We start from the raw sequence: 18,387 nt of genomic DNA, 5'->3' as shown, positions 1-18,387 counted from the left end.
TAGATTAGAAGTGGGTTTTTTTCCATGTTAAATACTATGTATTACTCTTTGAAAAAAAACTATCATCAGCTTATTTTCCTCCATTTTCTGAAGGGAGGAAGATACCAGCTATGTCACTATACCAAACGCCACACTAAGATTCCTGCAGTACTTGGTCCTCCATACGACCCATACCTCACTGGCAGAGAGAACAGTCCGAGTAATTTCTCGTTAAAAACTGTCAGGAAAACTATCACCGCTGTAAGGTGGCAAAAATATAAAATTAGACAATATACGCGACCGTATTTATCAAAATAAACAATATATCATCGTATTTACAAATTTAGTATTTGTATTCAGCACTCATTTACTAAAAATTGACTTTCGGTACACCGTACACCAAAAATACCATATTCGAAGTACCATGTGCTGAAAATAAAAATGAATACGGTGCTACAGTACCATTTTCAACTTAACCGTACCGGTTATGAACAGTGACATCAGTGTATTTAAATTTTGTTTTCCCTCTTTTTTTAAACGGTGGTCTTCTGTTGCTCTAAAAAATTTAAAACTTTTTTTACGTGTTTCATAATCTATGTGCAACCTATTTTAATTAGATTTACCAAAAAATCATTTGTGTATTTAAAACTAAAATTCTCAAAAAAGACTATTTTTATAACTTGTAATACTTGTTAGTGTCTCAAATAAATTCTCAAAAATCTAGAAAAATTCACTAATATTCTTCTTATGTGATGGAATAATTTCTAAAATTATTTTCAGACCTATTTTATATGATGAAAAAGTGAGTTCCTTTGTAATACTTCATTTATATGCATTTTTATCATTTCATGTAAATAAAGCATTACAAAGAAAATCATTTTTTCATCATATAAACTAGGGCTGAAAATAAGTTTAGAAATTAGTCTATCATATAAGAAGAATATTATTGAATTTTACTAGATTTTTGGGAATTTATTTGAGACACTAACAATTATTACAAGTTATAAAAGTAGTCTTATTTAGAGAATTTTAGTTTTAAATATACAAAGGATTTTTCGGTGAATACAATTAAAATGGGTTGCACATGGATTATGGAACACGTAAAAAAAGTTTTAAATTTTTTTGGAGTAACAGAAGACCACCGTTTTGAAAAAGAGTGAAAACAAAATTCAAACGCACTGATGTTACTGTTCATAGGCGGTACTGTTCATTTCTGCGCATGGATAGCGTATTTTCATCGCACCATGTGCCAAATATGGTATTTTTGGTGTACGGTGTACCGAAAGCCAATTTTCGGTAAATGAGGTACCGAATACAAATGCTAATATGAATGCTAAAATTGTAAATATGATGATATGTTATCTATTTCAATAAATACGGTCACTTATGTTATCTAATTTTTTTCCCCCATAAGGTAGCAATCAGCAGAGGATAACTACCATCAGTTGTGAGGTTCATCTCAAACGTCAGCATCCAACGAACCACACATTTTGTCTGTACCAGAAATGCGACCTTGTATTAAACTCCAGATATTAGGCAACTACCGAGTTGCACCCATAATATAAAATTAGTGCAATGAATGGACAGGCACTAAGACAGGACACACTGTTTCAGTGTTTCTTACACAAAAGCAAGCATCAGTATGCTTATTGAGACACCCAAAACTTTCTGTATGGAAAGGAATCGATGACGCTTACATAAATTTCTATAGGAAGGTTCTGTTTGAATTTTAAAGAGAAAAGTGATGAAACCCCTTGGCCCAGAATCAAACCCTGGCCTGGCCGCTATTCTGGAAAGAGAAATGGATTTGTTCCCGTTGTAGTGTTGTACCAACACTGGAAAAGAGTGGGGAGAAAGAAGGTGAAAAATCACCCTAGGTCGAAAAAAAGACTAAGGTGATGGATTTAACCTTGGTTCAGACAAGTACAGCAAGGCAGCTTTGCAACCCAAAATCATGTTAAGCAATACACAAGCCACACCCAAATTTAACCTCTCTTATCCTCAATGCAGCTCAAGAAGCAACAATGTCACACTTCACTTGGTTGCGGTTGGAGAGATTTTCTGCTGTTGGCAATATCTCAGGTTTTCCCTTTACAATATGGAAGAAGTCTATTTTTGTCCTCAAACTATCACCAAAGTCCGATTTCAGCCCTCAAACTCTAAAACCGGATATTTTACCCATCAAACTTTTAAAACCGTTTACTTTTCACCATTTTGCTAGTTTTATAGGCTGTTTTAGATTACGTGTGGCAGTTTTACACATGTGGCAGACCAGTTAGAAAAAAAAATAAAGAAAATTTCAGGAAAAATAGAAAAGAAACAGATTTTTTTTAAATCAGAAATAATAGAAAATTTCAGAAATAATAAAAAATCAGGAAAAAGAAAAAATTAGGGAAAATAGTAAAAAATAGAAAAACCAGAAGAAAAAAATCAAGAAAAGTGGGGGAGGGGGTGATCAGGAAAATGAAAAAAAGAAAATCAGGAAAAAGAGTTAGGAAGAAGCTAACGAGTGAGTCTATTGCTAACTGACAGTATAGTCTAGTACGTCACTAGACCATATACAACCACATGCAACACGTCCTACATACTCTTTAAATTTTATTCTTTCTAACATGTATATCTGTATTATTTAATATTGTATATATTGATGTTTGCGAGTTATACGTACATTTGTCCCCCCTCCGTCGTCAGGCAAACTACATTCTAATAACCTCCCTCTATTTGGTGATAGTTCAAGGGCCAAAAATGGATTTCTTCCTTACAATATTCATACGAACAAGCATTGAACAGAACTGCCCACCTACTACATAGTTAGCTCATGGCTTGCTTTGTTTAACGCTACTCAGCCCATCTCAGAAGCTCATGAACTTGCTCAGCAGTTTCAACAAATTTTTGTGTAGAGGCAATGGTCAGATTTGACAATCTTCGGTTGAAAGGGAAACACCAACTGAGTTAGAAAAATTAGGAAATATTACATAGCACACAATATGACATATAAGTAGTGTTCCTAGTACAGGGGAAAAATTGAGGCTAAGAGAGGCTCAATTTATCATTGCTCACTCGAGATAATGCCGTTTCTTTCAACATCAGAGCTGAAGTGGTCCAACAGTTGAAAATGTTGTTGATTGCCAAATTTCATCGGTCGTTATTCCCAGTGTCAATGGTATCTCCTCATATATAAAAACATTACAGGTACACCCGCCATACTCGGTGGACAAACACACTAGATGATTAAAACAACAAGAAAAATACCTTGGCCTACACTGGCTGAGTTGTAGCATCTGAACTTCAGGATCTCATCAGGGTTATCAGTCTCCAACAAAAGGTAAGCATATTCAGGTGTCCACAGATGAGCACAAAAAGGACAGTTATCCGGGTTACAAACCTTGATGTTCAAGTATTCGTGTGTCTTTATTCCTTAAAACTCCACTTTTCCATAGGATCAGAGTTATTATATTGTGATGCACTCTATAAATTTGTTATTCGGTAACAATTGTGACTGATATAAGACAATACATAGGATAACAACACGTAGCAACTTAAAAGAATTCTGTGTAGAATATTATCATCAACAAATACTCTATATCCGAACTTCGATATACTTTACATCATGACAACATTCTAAGAGCGTTGCCATAGTAAAACTATTCAGAGCATCAGAAGCATTCTCACTTAAGGCATAAGTAGGGAGGAAAAGAGAGTCACAAAGTCACTGGGATAGCACATAATCTTGCCGACTATTCAAACAAAGAGTTTATAAAAGATGGCAAAACAAAAAATGAAATGAAAGAACATATATTGGAGAGCCTCCATAACATTCCAATGAACAGACACTGAACAAAACATATTTTTGTTAGCATTAAGAAAGGAGGCAGGTGCAGAAGCAAACTGTGATCCTGCAAAAACCTATTCAACCTTCCATGCATGCAGGATGAGCGAGAAACCAAGACCTTGCAACTGGGAATCCCTAAAAATCTGCGAGTATGACCATGGCATCGACTTCTCAGGTGCCTGGCATGTCTGAAACATGAACACCGCATTGCTCGCCGTCGACCCAAACAACCAACTGTGGACATCCCAGAACACCTCCACAGGCAAGCCATCGACAAGAATTGTTTGATTTCCCCTAAACTTCCACGCCAACCGCTTCACCTGCATCACGGGCTTCTTATCTACCCGTATCTCAAGACATGGATCCTTGAAGCCGACGGTATCACACTCTATGACAATGTCATGGAACTGGCCATTATCGCAGAATTGCGCCTTTGCAGAGTAAATCTTCTTGCCATATACGTGCTCCCTCCTCGCCACAAATGCGGCATTCAGCATCGGCCGGTTAGCGCCCGTCTTCCGGTACGCGTCCTTCTTCATGTCGCCGAGCAAGAGCACGAGCTCAAGGTCGAACACCACTGCGACATAGAACCCCTCCAATGGTTCAGGCCCAGAACCGAACTTGGCGCCCGACAGGTCCCAGAAGATCTCAATCTTGCCGTCCACGACGTCGAGGCTCTTAGACCCCTTCTTCTTGGAGAAGAGCCACGGCTTGATGTCCGCCTTGCACAGGCACTGGCCGGACAGGTCGTCCACGCCGATGCTGAGGCCCTGCCCCAAGAGACTCTTGCTCCACGTGACCGAGATCACGCAGGGCCGGCCCGAGAACTGCGTCTGGTAGAGGCACGTCACCAGATTCTGCGCCGCACCCTTGCCGGCGCTCGACGACGACGACGACGCGTCCGCGATCTGGACGCCGCTCTCCCCGAAGCAGGACGGGAAGTCCCTCATGGCTCGCTCGCCCTTTTCAGCGAACACCTGGCGTGTAGCCCGCTCAGATCACAGCGCAAAGCTCCACTCCTCTGCTCTCCTCGCCGCAGCAATCGAAACCGTCCGGCGAGCTCGCCCCGCTATGCCGGCGAAGAGATGACCGACCGCGCGCAGATCGGTCGTGCAGATACGCAGGTTGCCGTCGAAGATTTCTCGATCCAGCAATGCCACCGCCACCGGCAGCAAGATCCCACCTTTACTACAAAAGGCAGCACCGCCAACCGCCCTAAAAGCAAGCGGGAGCAGAGCGATTGATCCCGCAGCAAAGATTTCTTCACGACGTCGCCCTCTTCCACCGCAATCCAGTGCCGCGGACGCGGCAAGAGGCCACCTTTGCCGCGAAACCGCAGCAACGGAGTAATCTTCCGCCGGGATTTCTTCAAAAGATAGCTCAAACTGCCACCTTTACACCACAGAATCAGCACCAAGAATAGCAAGGCAAAATGGTAGCTTTTCCCCAGGTGAGGCTTCAAGCCAGAAGAACCAAGAAAACAATAAGAACATGGAGGGGAGCAGAGTGAGAGGAGCAAGTGGAGAGAATACTAGCAACCACTCCAAGTCTCCAACCAGTGCATAGAGCCATAGAGGAAAGAAGCAAGTAAGCAAGCAGCAGCAACAGCAGCAAGGGACTCACAAGAAGTTGTGGGAGGGGGAGGGGGTGACGGGGTGGAGGTGGTGAGGGGGCAAGGAGGCAAAAGGTTAGGGAGAGGAGGGGTACAGTACAGCCATACAAGATACAGCACACACTGGCAGCCAACTCACCTCATCGAGAAGGGCAGTACGAGCAGGAGCAGCTGACTGCTCCTTTCTTTTTGTGACTGCAGCCATTGCCCAGTGCGAGTGTGCCACTGCACTCGCTACCAGTACATGTTAATGCTAGGAGAAGGACTGGTTCCTGATCTTGTACTGCGAATCCTACCCAGCAAAAGATCTTGAAAAGTGAGACCATGAATGGTAAGATCAGACGATCAGGGGAAATAAATCAGTCAAAACACTTTAACTCTTCATTCAGATGATCAGCTCAAGAAACTCAGACAGAGGTGAACAAATGGCAAATTGCTCTGAAAGACAGGCTTGTTTTCTCTGATACACATGGAGTTTTTTTTTCAGTTGCTACGTTGCACATGGTGGCACTTTCTCTCTCTTGAGTTTTGCCCTCTACTGCCTTTGCCTGTCTGCTATGAGAATACCAGCTCTTTTTCTGATTTTTTTTTCTTTGTTCTGGAGAACTGGTTCACATGCATTACAGTGCAAAATGACCAGAGTATGCCCCCTGCTACAGCCTACAGGTACTCCGTGAGACCGTCTCTTGCTGTTGTCTGGTCTAAAAAGTTACTAGTATATCTCCGCGTTAAGGATTTTTTTTCAGAAAAAGAAAATGGCAAATCAAGCATCTTTTTTTGAAAGATGGCAAATCAAGCATCACTTGCCCACTTGCTAATGGCTTATATCCCCCCCCACCCCCCAATGGTTGGCTTTGCTACGAATATTCAAGTGCAAATGGAGTCTTCTAATAAAAAAATGGATGACGCGTGCGTTCTGGATCATTGTTCCTACATACCAGATTGTTTATACAGCACACAATTGAATGTAAAAACTATAACATGTCGTTTCAAAATATTTCATCCCAACTATCCTGATCAATAGTGGAAAGAAATAATTGTTGTTAGCTCGAATTTGCAAGTTATACTACCAGGACTTTTTATGCTGTACTCCATCTGCCATCTTCATGACTTCATGTGATTAACAAAAAGCATGCTTTTCGGTTCAAAACAAATGCGTGCTTAGGTAAAAGAGATCAAAATAAACAAGTCAAAATGCAGGTACACCATAGTGTACCATGCTGTGAGGTAACTGAAATCAATGAGGACAACGGTTTTCTTGGATCTGGGCCCATTTCATCTCATCCGTTAACTGCACGCCCACGAGGCCGCATTTATTCACCTCCTGGAGATCATAATCATCCACTCTTCACTCTGCTTCGTCTCCAAGCAAAGGTACCCAAAAAATTTCCACACATTTTCTAAAGATGAATTTACTTCAGCACATTATTGTTTCATGAAGAAGTATTTTTCAATTTTTCTTGTGTTGGAGCTGATAGCATAGTTCTCCACTCTATTTTATCTCATTTCTCCCCCTTTTTTTTTGAACTCTCAATCATCTTTATTTCATACGATTCACCCGAATGTTCGAGCACAGCTGAACTTAACCATAGAAGCTTCAGCATCCTCTATTCTTTTTAGTTCCTGGATAATCTTTGGCGTCGATTTTGGAAAGCATGTAGAAAAGAAAGATCAATAGTACATCCTTATAATTTAAATCCCAGTTTTTATTCCTACTTAGTTTATTATGCAAGTATATGTACTATTCTTTATGGGAAAAGTGTGAGCCACATATGCAACTTCTTTATCTTGCACCCACTTCACTATAACTAAAGCAACTTACCTTCAAGAAAGAAAAAGCAACACTTCTAAATTCTAATGTGGAGTTGCACACTGACACCTTGAGGGTACAAACTTGGTTGTTCATAAAGAAAAATCTGTTTATGGTCCCATCTCAAGTTCTCAATTACTCACCTAACTAGAGCCAACTAACATCATAGTAGTAGGTATTGGTGTTCAGTTGCCATGCTTTCCTCTGACAGAGTGTTAATATAACTCAACGTACTTGATTTTTAAAGCATTTCTGTATTAGAGTCTAAGGTGAATGTACTTGGAGTGTATTTTATTGAGTTGGAGTAACCAATAGGTGGAATTTGACCTAACCTTTTTTTTCTTTCCAGAGATTTTTATTAATATGATATACCAATTGGAAGGGGGATGTGTCATTCATAAGTTAGTTCCAAAAATCGGTAAGCTAGAGAAGGAGATGGTCACTCGAGCCGGTAGGATTTGAACCGGGGTGGCGAGGATAGTGAATTCCAGAGTTTGAGCGCCACTCTTCCTCTTCATTTTCTTACCTGAAAATTGTGGTGTAAATTATGTCTCTTCCCCTTGGATCAAGGTCCTCCAGGGGATCTTTACACAGGATATTGTACCCTGTGCTTTGCAGCTGCTACGAGGTTGTTACCTTACGTGGTGACGACAAAATGCATGCAGAGCTTCAGATGATCACTCCATGACACGCCATGTTAGTCTAGGAATGTTTTGTTCCAAGTAGAATAATGTCCATTCTGGTTGTCACTTTGCTTTCTGGCCTGCTGGCAACTTTGGCGTATATACTATCATGTCCAGACAAAGGCTTTGCTTGCAAAGCCTAGCCCAGAAAATCTGTGTGCAGCTGGGGATTGCAGATAATGGTATCCAGAAAAAGTTAAGGGTAGAGGAATACTTTGGTACTCATGATGACAAGAAGATTGTGTGCTGATTATACATGCATGCCCTTTTAGTTTTGATATCTAATCCTTCAAATAGAGAATGATTGATTTCTGGGAAATAGGGCATAACTCTATAACAAAAATTTCTCCAGAAACAGAGGAGGAACAAAAATCATTTTGAAATTGTTACCTACTTGTATTTCATTATTTTTGACATTATTATAGCTATTTTCTCAGGGAGAAAGGTACAATAAAGATTTCCGTGTGTGAATTTTCCTTGTATTGTGCATTCATTTGGTACGAATTCTCTTTTAAGTAAATTAATCTTTGCTCCCGGTTTGGTGGCAATGATCACACGAAAAGGCTAAAGTGATTGGATTTACAGGCAAAAGCCTACCATTCCGTTCAAAAAAGTGCTAGGCACGATAATAATGACTTTGTTATGATAACTGACAGTGCATTTACAGTAGTAGCTGTATGGAGCGCCAGATATTGCAAACTAAAATGCAATTGTTTTTGCTTTTTTAGATGAGAATGCAATTGTTAAGGCTAAAGAAACTCGGCCGTGAACTAAAAGAACTCAAATTTATGAGCATTGCAATGCTGCTGGAGAGTTGCGCACCTGTTCTGCTTCTTCTTTTTTGATGAAACTGTTCTGCTTCTTCTTCCCCCAGACCTAGAGGAATGCTCAACTTGTTCTTAGAGCATGTATAAAAAAATGTAAGAACTTCATTGAAACTTCACAAACTTGTTCAGGCAGCAACATGAATCATCCGAAATAAATATGAAATGCTACCTAAAACCCGACCAGATGATTTTCGTATCGTTTGAAACGCAGAAATTGCAGGAACACGGAAATTGGACTGTTTCCAACCAGGCCTAAGCATGCATGATGCATGTTAATTGAAGTGACTCCTCACATAGTCACATTTCCTATAAAAAAAAGACTCTTCACACCTCATCAGTCAATCAGACAGCAGCAGCATTGGCACATCACTATCACTCAGCAATGCTATCTCAATCCGAGTCGAGTTGTATTTCGCGTATTCAAATTTTCTTTGTCGAATTGGACACCCAAATCCGACTGCGAGTAAGAGACGCAGACGCCGGTTCGTGGGCTAGCAGGCAGAGACACCATGCGTCCCTACAGGCGCTCACATCACACGCGCACGGCGTGAAAAGTTTGAACTCATTGTGCCGCCACACCAGACAAAGCGTTGAGCTGAGCATGCATGCAGGTGCAGCACTGGGGCTTGCTTGATCTGCACTTATCCCTCGCACTCACACCACCTCTGAATAAGGCTGTCGTCGGTCTCTTTTTGCTAGCCTGGACTGGAGATCGATTGCACCCAGCTACGTAGCATAGCATAAAGTGGAGCTCGAAGAACAGGCGAGCACCCAGCTCAGGGGACAGAATTAATGTTTTGCCCCAATTCCCACACGAATTCGAATGGAAAAACGTTCTCGCCCCAGAAGGAGGATCATGCGAGTGATCGAGTCTGCAAGAACAATATGATGGGGCATGGGAAAAACCTGCACTTTTCAAGCCTCTGGTCGATCTAGCAGAGCCTTTGCCTTTCGGCTGGATTGCTTGCTTGGTCAGTACTCAGTAGTCAGTAGGTCTCCCTTTACCCCACTACCATACTGTCACCGTCGCCGTCGGCGCGCGCGCGCGCGTGCATGCATGGCCTACGCGTCGTCAATCGCCATGGATGAGACCGACTCAGCTCGGATAGTCGCATGGCATTCAAGAGCAAAGAGATTGCCTTGCCGGGAGCAGCACAGGTTCGGATCTCGACGGTGCAGGCTTTCTAGCTTTTTTAGATAATGGAATAAAAGGCTAAGAGGATTAACTTTTTATTTTTGGGGAAAAACATACACTGGCAAGAGTGATCTAACCTTATACTGTGGTTCAGTTCAGCAACAAGAACAATTTTGATACATACCTAAACCAGCAACATTCTTTACTCAAATAATAGCGCACTATCTGATGCAGATACTAGCTACACTAACACAGTCAGCATCGCAGCTCATGATCCTATCTATCATCGTGCGCGGGTAGAGGATCCTGAGACCGATTGGGAGACCAAATCTTGTACAGCCTTGGATATGTAACCAATTACAATCCCCATGGTGATACGATAAGAACAAACAAACGCTTGCATGCAGAGACGAGGGTGCTGCACTGCTGTCTGCTGAGCAATTAAGCACACCAAGCACACAATGGCGGATGCAGACTACTATCTCTTTTTTTTCTTCCTTCTTCTACTTTTTTTTCTTCTTCCATACCAAAAAATTAAAGAGAGTTTTCAAGTGTGCCCAGGTACCCTCCCCTACGCTCAGGAAAGGCAACTTTGTATGAATGTATGGACACATGGGTTATCCTATCTGTAACTATATTCCAGCTGATTCTTATCTATCGTTGATTCTCTCATCTATTTCATAATTTTGTACTTACCTCTCTAGCACGAATAACAATGCAAATGAACGGTTTTGATAGACGATGCGTTCGTAAGAGTTAGTGGAATTTTCATTTCCCGCGCGCGTCCCGTGGATCCGCCCCTGAAAGCACAGGCGACTTCATGCAATGCGAACGAACGAACGAACTGAATTATAACTAACTGCCTGAACAATTAATTGGTTGTGATTAGAATTATAGATATTTAATCGGTTGTCGTAAGATGGAGCTTTCCTTTCGATCGATCGGGACGAACACGTGGTGCCTAAGTTAGCATCAATCCATCCATCCATGGATGGATGGATGGATCAATCGAAGGGGTTTATGCATGCATGGACAGGCACTCGTGGGGGCAGCCATTGCAGCGCTCGACCAACGGACCTGGATTTTTTGTCCCTCTGCCGTGGATGCGAGCGATGCATGGGGATTCTCTCTTCCCACTTGTGTCGTTCGCTTGTCGTCGTTCGCCGCATGTTGCAAGGGGAAGCTTTTACGTGTTAAGAAATCTGAAAGTTTATAAGGAAGAATTTTATCTTTTAAAGATTTTTGGTACAATATATATAGGCAACATCTCTCATTGTAAATATAGATAAATAAAAAATAAATATCATTTTTTCTATATTGTAGTATCTCTCTTTTACGATCATTCTCTCGTGTAATCGCTATACTGTGCAATAGTTTCTCAATATTACGTATGTAACTGACCGACACGATCAAAGTATAGCGCGTGAGTTTTGCAGGAGACAATTCAGATTTCATCAGGGCCAGCCACCAACACAGGGCCCAAGGGATTTTGTGTGGAAGTGAACTGAACCTTTGAACGAACCTTATCTTTATGATTCGCTGCATTGCTTTACAGAGATGTAAGTGGGTACTCAATAACTCTTAGTTGATAATTTTCTTCCACATAATCATCGTCGAGGAAACGAACTAGCATATTAGGTGGAATAGCATTTTTAGTTTAAGAGAGTGGGTTTTAGATCAAACTTGCATCCGTAACTGAATTTCCTTTTCGAACGTTCTGATTGGGCACTAACTGAATTTCCTTTTCGAACGTTTTGATTGGGCACTAACTTGTTGAGTACCACTGGAGAACCACGCCTCGGCTCGGGTTAGTGGAGATAGTTTTACCCTTACACAACAGAGATCAAAACCCAAGTTCGATTCTTATGTGTCTCACTAATATGGAATTTTTTATGATAGACGACGTATCCATCAATAATAGGATGCTTACGGTAATTTTATTAATCTTTTAAATTTTATATATCCGATTTTCAGTAGACACAGGGGCGGATTCCCCGGTGCAGCAGGGGGGCTCGAGCCCCTCCTACATGGGCGGCGCACTTGAGCAGTTGAGCGCCTCTCCCTCTAACACCTCAATGCTCCAAGACGGCCAGCCCCCGCTGACGACTGTCAAGCCTGGAGCCTGGAGGAGCAGCCCCTCCTATAATTTTAGTCTGCGTCCGTCTCTGAGTAGACACTGTATAAATGCATGTATAGCTGTGTTAGTGTGTGCGTGCATGTTGTACTGTGTTCCTCGGGAAAAAAACAACTTGGTGAGTACTGATACGTGAGTTGCAACGGCCCGGTGTACTCACTGACTAGTAGTAACCGATGATTCAGATAGCATTCACTGCTCGCGGCAAGATGGCAATGAGTCCTGAGCTTTCGTGCGGCTCTCGCATTGAAGGAGCAACGCTGTCAGTTCGTTGAGCCGCCAGAGCACTTGCTGAAAAATAACAATGGAGATGTAGTGGCCGCCGACCTGAAAGACATCTATAGCCAACCAGATACCGAAGAGTGGTACGCCATACCATTCTGTCACTTCTCCATCAGTACATTGTAATCTCATGCCAGTTTAGCATCTGTGTTCTCATGCCTTCCTGAAAAAAAAAAGGAGAAAAAACACTTTGCAATTCTGCACTGCATAAATAATCGCCCTGTTTTCGTCAGAGTCAGTGTTCTCGACCAGAAAAAAAATGTAAGACGCCCAAGATGAGTACAATGCAGAAGCCCTACTGTTCCCCTTAGAAAAGGTAGAGCCCAAATATCCACATGGCCCGGCCCATATCTGTTTCAAAACCCGTTCGTGGAATAGTTGCTGCATCTGATTTCTAACTTGCACAACGGCAGCACGAGAGCCGTCGAAAATGAACAAACCACCTTTCAGCGTCATCGTCATAAACAACGGGTGTCAGGCTCATCTTCCTGGACCGGCCCCAGCCATTGCTGTCTTTGCTGTCATAGAGCGCTGTTCGAAGATGGCTTCTTCTTATCATCTGGCACATGGATGCAAGATTTTTTGGCCGCGTTGCCCTTCCCCTGGACGATTAGTTTGACATTTTTCTTAGGTTTTTTGACGGGTTTTCTTGGAATCTGGATTATTAGGGAAGAGAAGAGGATCGCTGTCGGTGCTGTGCAGTGTGCTATTGGACAAATCAACAGTCTCGCATGGCGAGCAGATTCAGTGAACTGTCTTGCACAGCCAAAAGATGGAGTCCTCAAACAAAACATTGCATTTGATTTCTTTTCATTCCTGCATACTGATGTTCTTACAAATGATGAACCCAAGTATCCACATCTAGCATTAGCAGTAAGTAATGTACATGAGGCAAGTGCATGATAGTATACACAGAGGGCAATGGGAACTGGGCCCTGGCCAATATAAAGAATGTACAAGGCAAACTATAAAACACTGGATTAATAACTATCAAGCAAAGTGTTCTGCTATCAGAAGTTCAGAACCCATGATAGTATCCTCCAAATGATATGCTTGCCCGTGTGGATGGCGCTCCTCCCATGACTGATGACATGGTCTGGTTCAGTCTGGAGGCCTGCTGCACAACCTGCTGAATTCTCTGCAGATCAAACAAGCAAAATTTTTCAGAATGCCCCAGTTGTATAGTAGTGCTTTAGCCATAATCTATTCCCGTATTCCATTCTGTAATCCAGTCGAAATCCAAAGATTCTTTTCATTTCTTTTGCACCCAAGTAACGTTTAAGTAAGCAGTGTGCTATCTTAATATAAGAACATGCCTTTAGGAATGTTACAAATATGAAAATGCTGAAAATTCAGAGGACAACAGGAAAGAGCCACCAACCTCATCATCAGCATACATCTGGAGCTGGATCTTGTGATTCTGCCTCTTCTGTTGCTGCTGCTGGTTGCCACCAAACAGGAAGATGCAGAACGTGGCAGCTGCAACCCCAAACGAGCAGAGTGCCCCAACACCATTCACTCTAAGATTCCCCACGCTGAAACCAATTTTCTTGATGTCTTCTTGCTCTTGAGCGCAGTGATCATCAGGTGTAGCTTCAACCAACACCTCGTCCTGATCAACTTTCTTCGCACCAGCAGGGGACTTGATCAGTTCCTCCTCTTCTGCACCAGAGATCAGTATCTCAGTCACCTCAGTCAAGATATCTCCTCGCTTTGATTTGGTCTGCACGACACCGATGTCCTTGAACTCGGTGGCTGGATCATGCGCATAGGCATCTTCTGATGTTGGCAGGGGCGGTTTCTTCGCCTCCTCATCTAGGATGCAATCATAGGGAGCAGGGTGAGATGTAGGGCCGAAGTGGTCCATGTTGATCATGACCAACTTGGCGCCGAACAAGAGCTGATCCTTACCACCGACAGTGCCATGGCCATTGCTGCACTCCTCCATGAAAGAGGAGCTCTTGTGGTCAGGCAGGAGCTCCCACTCATCAAGGCTGATTGCATCCATGGAAGCCCCACTGCTCATGGCAAACTGGTGCAAGGACAAGTTTAGACCAGGGAGTTATATGCAAGTAGTTTCACGCTTGCGATGCTATGGGCTATGGAGTGGTCAATAATGGATGCTTCCCAGGAATCAATACAAGTAGTGGCCTGGAAGGATACTTTCTTTTTTTCTGGAGGGAAACAGCCGAAGAAGTGAAGAACCAGTGGGAACAGGGACACTTCTTGCACCAAGGGAGATGGCAAACCAAAATTTAAGAGTTTGTGTGTGTGGACTTAGCCTCCCTGCTATGTGACAAGGATGAAAATGTTCTTTGGGGCCTACCCTACCACTACGGAGTTCTTCGTTCCTTCCTTTCTACTCAACTCTTTTCATGTTTATGTATGATCCAAGCAGACAAAAAGGATGAATTGCTCGAAGCGATTCTTAATAAGAAAGGAATAATATAAGTGGATACAAAATAATAGGCTTTAGGATATAGATGGCATCTATGGATGAACCTTTATGTGGCTACAGATTGTATTACTTAGGGTCAGTCTGTGTTGTAGAATCTACTCAGTTACAAAAATATTTATTAACTATACAATGTTTATTGTTATGTCAAAAAAGATATTGTCAATTAAATACAGAACTGGTTTTAAAAAGCTACTGCAATAGCAAACGAAGCCTTGGTACTTGGTAGTCTTATTTAGACTGCCCTAAAAAAATAGTTCCCAACATTTTCTTTTGCCAAAGAATAGTGCACAATATCTCTGAAATAGTCGCATGCACTACGTTACTTGGTGGTCTTAATTAGACAGCATAACAAACTCATAAGATCTGTCTTTGTCAGTAGCTGTCAGAATTAGGGTGCCACTGCCACCAAATCCGAAAATGCTTCCGATGTCCATCCTTTTCCATCAAGTTATGAGGGAAGTCTCCAGAATGTTATCAAAAAATCATACAGTAAAATAACATAATAGGAGGGTCAATCAAAGGAGAAGATAAATGAAATAAACAGGAGCTAAGAAAAAAAAATAGACACCAGTTAAACACCTGCCCTGAAGCTTATGCAGAAATTTAGTTTGAGATGCAACCAGAGATAGCGGTGGATAGTTGTTTAGGAGCAGACTTATGCACAAAATAATGTAAGTCCAGGAGAATTATGCACATATCATCGCAGTAAATAAAAACATTCACTCAGAAAGGGAGATTTTCAGATTTCACGTAAGTCTTGTTTCTTCCAAATAGCATATTGTACATTACAATTTAAGATGGAACTGAGTTCACAAAGTAGAGCAGGATTCAGCACCCGCGTCTTCAAGGATTACCAATGTAAATTACAAATATAGTACCAGAAAAAAGCTACACAGATGTTCATACATTGCAAATTTACTGTAGTTAATTGACATAAAGATTAGGCAAAGATTTGCTGTACACTACATCAGCAAATGCAGAGGTATTCCTAATGTACAACAGCATGAGATCCTCAAAATTTACATGCCTGTGAGGTTTCCCACATGCTTGACTGCACAGTACAGACAACCATGATACATAGCAGGATGGGAAACAAAGATTAAATTGTTTCGGATCATATGAGCAGCTACACTAACAAACAATATCTCCAAAAAGGCTAAGCTTGCCTTGAAGAGGACGTTTCACCCAGTGAAACAGAAGGAAATGAGGAAGCCCAAGCTCGAGCGTTACTTGCCCCTTTCCTCAGGCCCGTTGTCTTATTGCTCAGTCTAAGCTTGCTCCAAAGCCTCTTCACATCAAGCACAACTGATGCTCGTTCCAAGAGCTGGTTTGATCCCCTGCGGATCCCTAAGTTCAAGTTCTGAACACGCACAACTAAGAAAGCTCTCAGATGAGAGAGGACGATAGGGATGAAGTGCGCCACAACCTTCAGGATGATAAAAAGAACTGCAAGCAACAGAAATGATTCGTCTTTTGCCATTTCACGCAGAGATCGATGCCATGGCATGCCTGATCTCAAGCTTCCTCTACTCTGTTGCTGATCAACATCAAGTTGTGCAAATGGATCAAGACCTGCAGCAGGAAAACGTCCCTCAGAAAAATGCTTCAGAGTACTACAAACTAAGGTAGTGCCCAGCATATCCCTATTTAATTATCTGGACAATGAAATCAAATCCATTTATCAAGACAGGTTGCTATGAACATGAACGATGACCCAGAAATAATTACAACGTGCTGCTTGTTTACACTCATGAGTGAATCATTTAAAGGTATCAAAGAGTACAATGTTATAGTAAGATGGCAATCCTGGTGCATTGGGGGTCAGAGCACCATGAGGCTTATAGTGTCATTCGTGGGTGTAGCTGATTCAACATCAGGCAGCAGTAATAACTTACAAGATAAAAAGATCAGTCAAACCAATTCAAAACAGAATTATAAAGAAAAACAGTCTGACCTTCCAACAAAGGGAACCAAAGGACTGTATTCTTTATGAGATTTGCTCAAGTCTCAAGTAAGGCATATTTGGAAAAAATGCTGTGACCATTCAATAAAATACTACGTAAGCAAGAAACAGAAAAGAGTAATGATGGCACCTGTAGTTTCTTTATAGAAATCTACCAGAGAGCTGAGATCTTTTGAACCCCGATATCGAACCATTGTAGTCTCGTTTACGAGAAGGATGGCTGGAAAGCCACGTACACCATATCTTGAAAACAAACTACAGTAAGAAGCGGTACAATGAGCAAAATCCACTGACCAAACAATATTTGTTTGTTTGTTTGTTTGTTTTGCTAGCAAACAATATGTGTTCAAACATGGAGAAATTGCCTCACATACCTAGGTGTAGCAGAAGATTCTTCAACAGCAAAGTGATGTATCTGAGGGAACATAGTGCTGAGAGCTTCAAATATTGGTCGAAATTTGCTTGAGAAAGGACACCATGCAGCATAGAAGAGAATGGAGTACGAAACACCTCTACGGCGAAGGTTCAACTCTGTATCAAGAGCCTCTCCTCTCACCTTCAGTAGGAGACACAAATATTAAGTCATAACTAACTGAAGAAACCACAAAGTTGACACATTTGCAAAATGGACTATCAGCATCCTTGAAGTGCCAGGGTTTTCACTTAATTAAGTGACAAACAAAATCTTCATGCAATAAAAATTCAATAATGGATCTGCAGAAAATTAGGATTTAGAACGATGTACATATTGCCCAATTCCCAAACTCACTCTTGCCCAAAATGCATCTCACATCTTGTTGATTCTTCTTCGCTGCAGCAGTCATATTTGGCTGCCCTTTATTGATTTCCCCCAGCTTGCCCCCGTTTATAATTGGCCTACTGCATTCATCAATGCAATTTCGCACCACAGAACTTTTGTCGGCTGATCGATTCTTCATTTGCTACCGCTTATTCTCATTATTGCATTTCCGATAGGCTCCCTCATATTGCTATTTTTTCTGCTTACTTTCTAAAGACACTACTTTACCAGTGGCAGTGTTCAATTCACAACGAACATGATTAGCGCTTCTTGGTACGAATATTGCTAAAAAATCCGCGCCATCTTTCTCTGTCCCCCCAAATCGTACACCTATCTCATAGGCGAATTAAAAAGAAAATCAGCAGGCCGCTACTATTTCTCCGCATTGACAAGTTTCGATTTGACAGGAGGAAGAAAAACTAGCCGCGCGAAATCTCGCGGCTAGCGGGGGTCAGGTTGGATTGGCCGATTAGGCGGCGGGCCGGCGCGGAGGAGGAGGAAAGCCTACCACGAGAGGCGGGGACGGCTCGATCCGGGTGCATCGCAACCCGATGGCGTCGAGGAACGGCGGCGCGCCCCTCCTCGCGCATGCTCCCCCCTGCCCCGCGCCTGGGAGCCCCGGGGCGGCGGCGCCTGCAACGCCAAGGAGGAGCGCGACGGCAACGGCGGCGGCGCAGCGCATCATAGCGCCTCTCTCTTTCTCTCTCTCTCTCTCTCTCGCTCTCTCTCCTTCGACTTTTCCGCTTTGGAAATCTCTCCGCGTGTCCAGGCTATATTTTGGCAAAAATAAAATTTCGCGAGGTTATTTTGGGGACGGGACGTGTGCGTGCCGCCGCCTGGTTGGTTGGGGCTCTTCTGGCCTCTGTGCGCTGA

At 42.4% G+C, this 18,387-nt stretch overlaps 3 protein-coding genes across 5 annotated transcripts; all 3 read right to left on the bottom strand.

Annotated features, from left to right (window-relative positions):
- Positions 1 to 3,680: 3,680 nt before the first annotated feature.
- Positions 3,681 to 5,705, bottom strand: LOC133913590 (uncharacterized). The gene has a single exon (XM_062356777.1). The coding sequence runs from the start codon at positions 4,759 to 4,761 to the stop codon at positions 3,886 to 3,888; it is 876 nt and encodes a 291-aa protein (XP_062212761.1). The 5' UTR covers positions 4,762 to 5,705; the 3' UTR covers positions 3,681 to 3,885.
- A 7,364-nt stretch (positions 5,706 to 13,069) lies between these two features.
- On the bottom strand, positions 13,070 to 14,528 carry LOC133913589 (uncharacterized). 2 transcript variants are annotated; one of them, XM_062356776.1, is made up of 3 exons: positions 14,206 to 14,527; positions 13,676 to 14,109; positions 13,070 to 13,432 (listed from the first exon to the last, which is right to left on the bottom strand). In XM_062356776.1, the coding sequence occupies exons 1-3, from the start codon at positions 14,318 to 14,320 to the stop codon at positions 13,313 to 13,315; spliced, it is 669 nt and encodes a 222-aa protein (XP_062212760.1). In that variant the 5' UTR covers positions 14,321 to 14,527; the 3' UTR covers positions 13,070 to 13,312. The 2 variants fall into 2 exon arrangements, with proteins under 2 accessions (XP_062212760.1, XP_062212759.1); XM_062356775.1 differs by having other exon boundaries at positions 13,676 to 14,528.
- Positions 14,529 to 15,488: 960 nt separating this feature from the next.
- LOC133913588 (5'-adenylylsulfate reductase-like 5) lies at positions 15,489 to 18,288 on the bottom strand. 2 transcript variants are annotated; one of them, XM_062356774.1, is made up of 4 exons: positions 18,023 to 18,288; positions 17,090 to 17,271; positions 16,846 to 16,958; positions 15,489 to 16,324 (listed from the first exon to the last, which is right to left on the bottom strand). In XM_062356774.1, exons 1-4 carry the CDS (start codon positions 18,197 to 18,199, stop codon positions 15,909 to 15,911), a joined length of 888 nt encoding a protein of 295 aa, XP_062212758.1. In that variant the 5' UTR covers positions 18,200 to 18,288; the 3' UTR covers positions 15,489 to 15,908. The 2 variants fall into 2 exon arrangements, with proteins under 2 accessions (XP_062212758.1, XP_062212757.1); XM_062356773.1 differs by having other exon boundaries at positions 16,846 to 16,970; positions 18,023 to 18,285.
- Positions 18,289 to 18,387: the final 99 nt, after the last annotated feature.

Source organism: Phragmites australis, chromosome 3 (genome assembly GCF_958298935.1).
Source record: "Phragmites australis chromosome 3, lpPhrAust1.1, whole genome shotgun sequence".
NCBI lineage: Eukaryota > Viridiplantae > Streptophyta > Magnoliopsida > Poales > Poaceae > Phragmites > Phragmites australis.
Note: the sequence above shows the minus strand (reverse complement) of the source record. Positions and strands in the feature narration are given on the sequence as shown.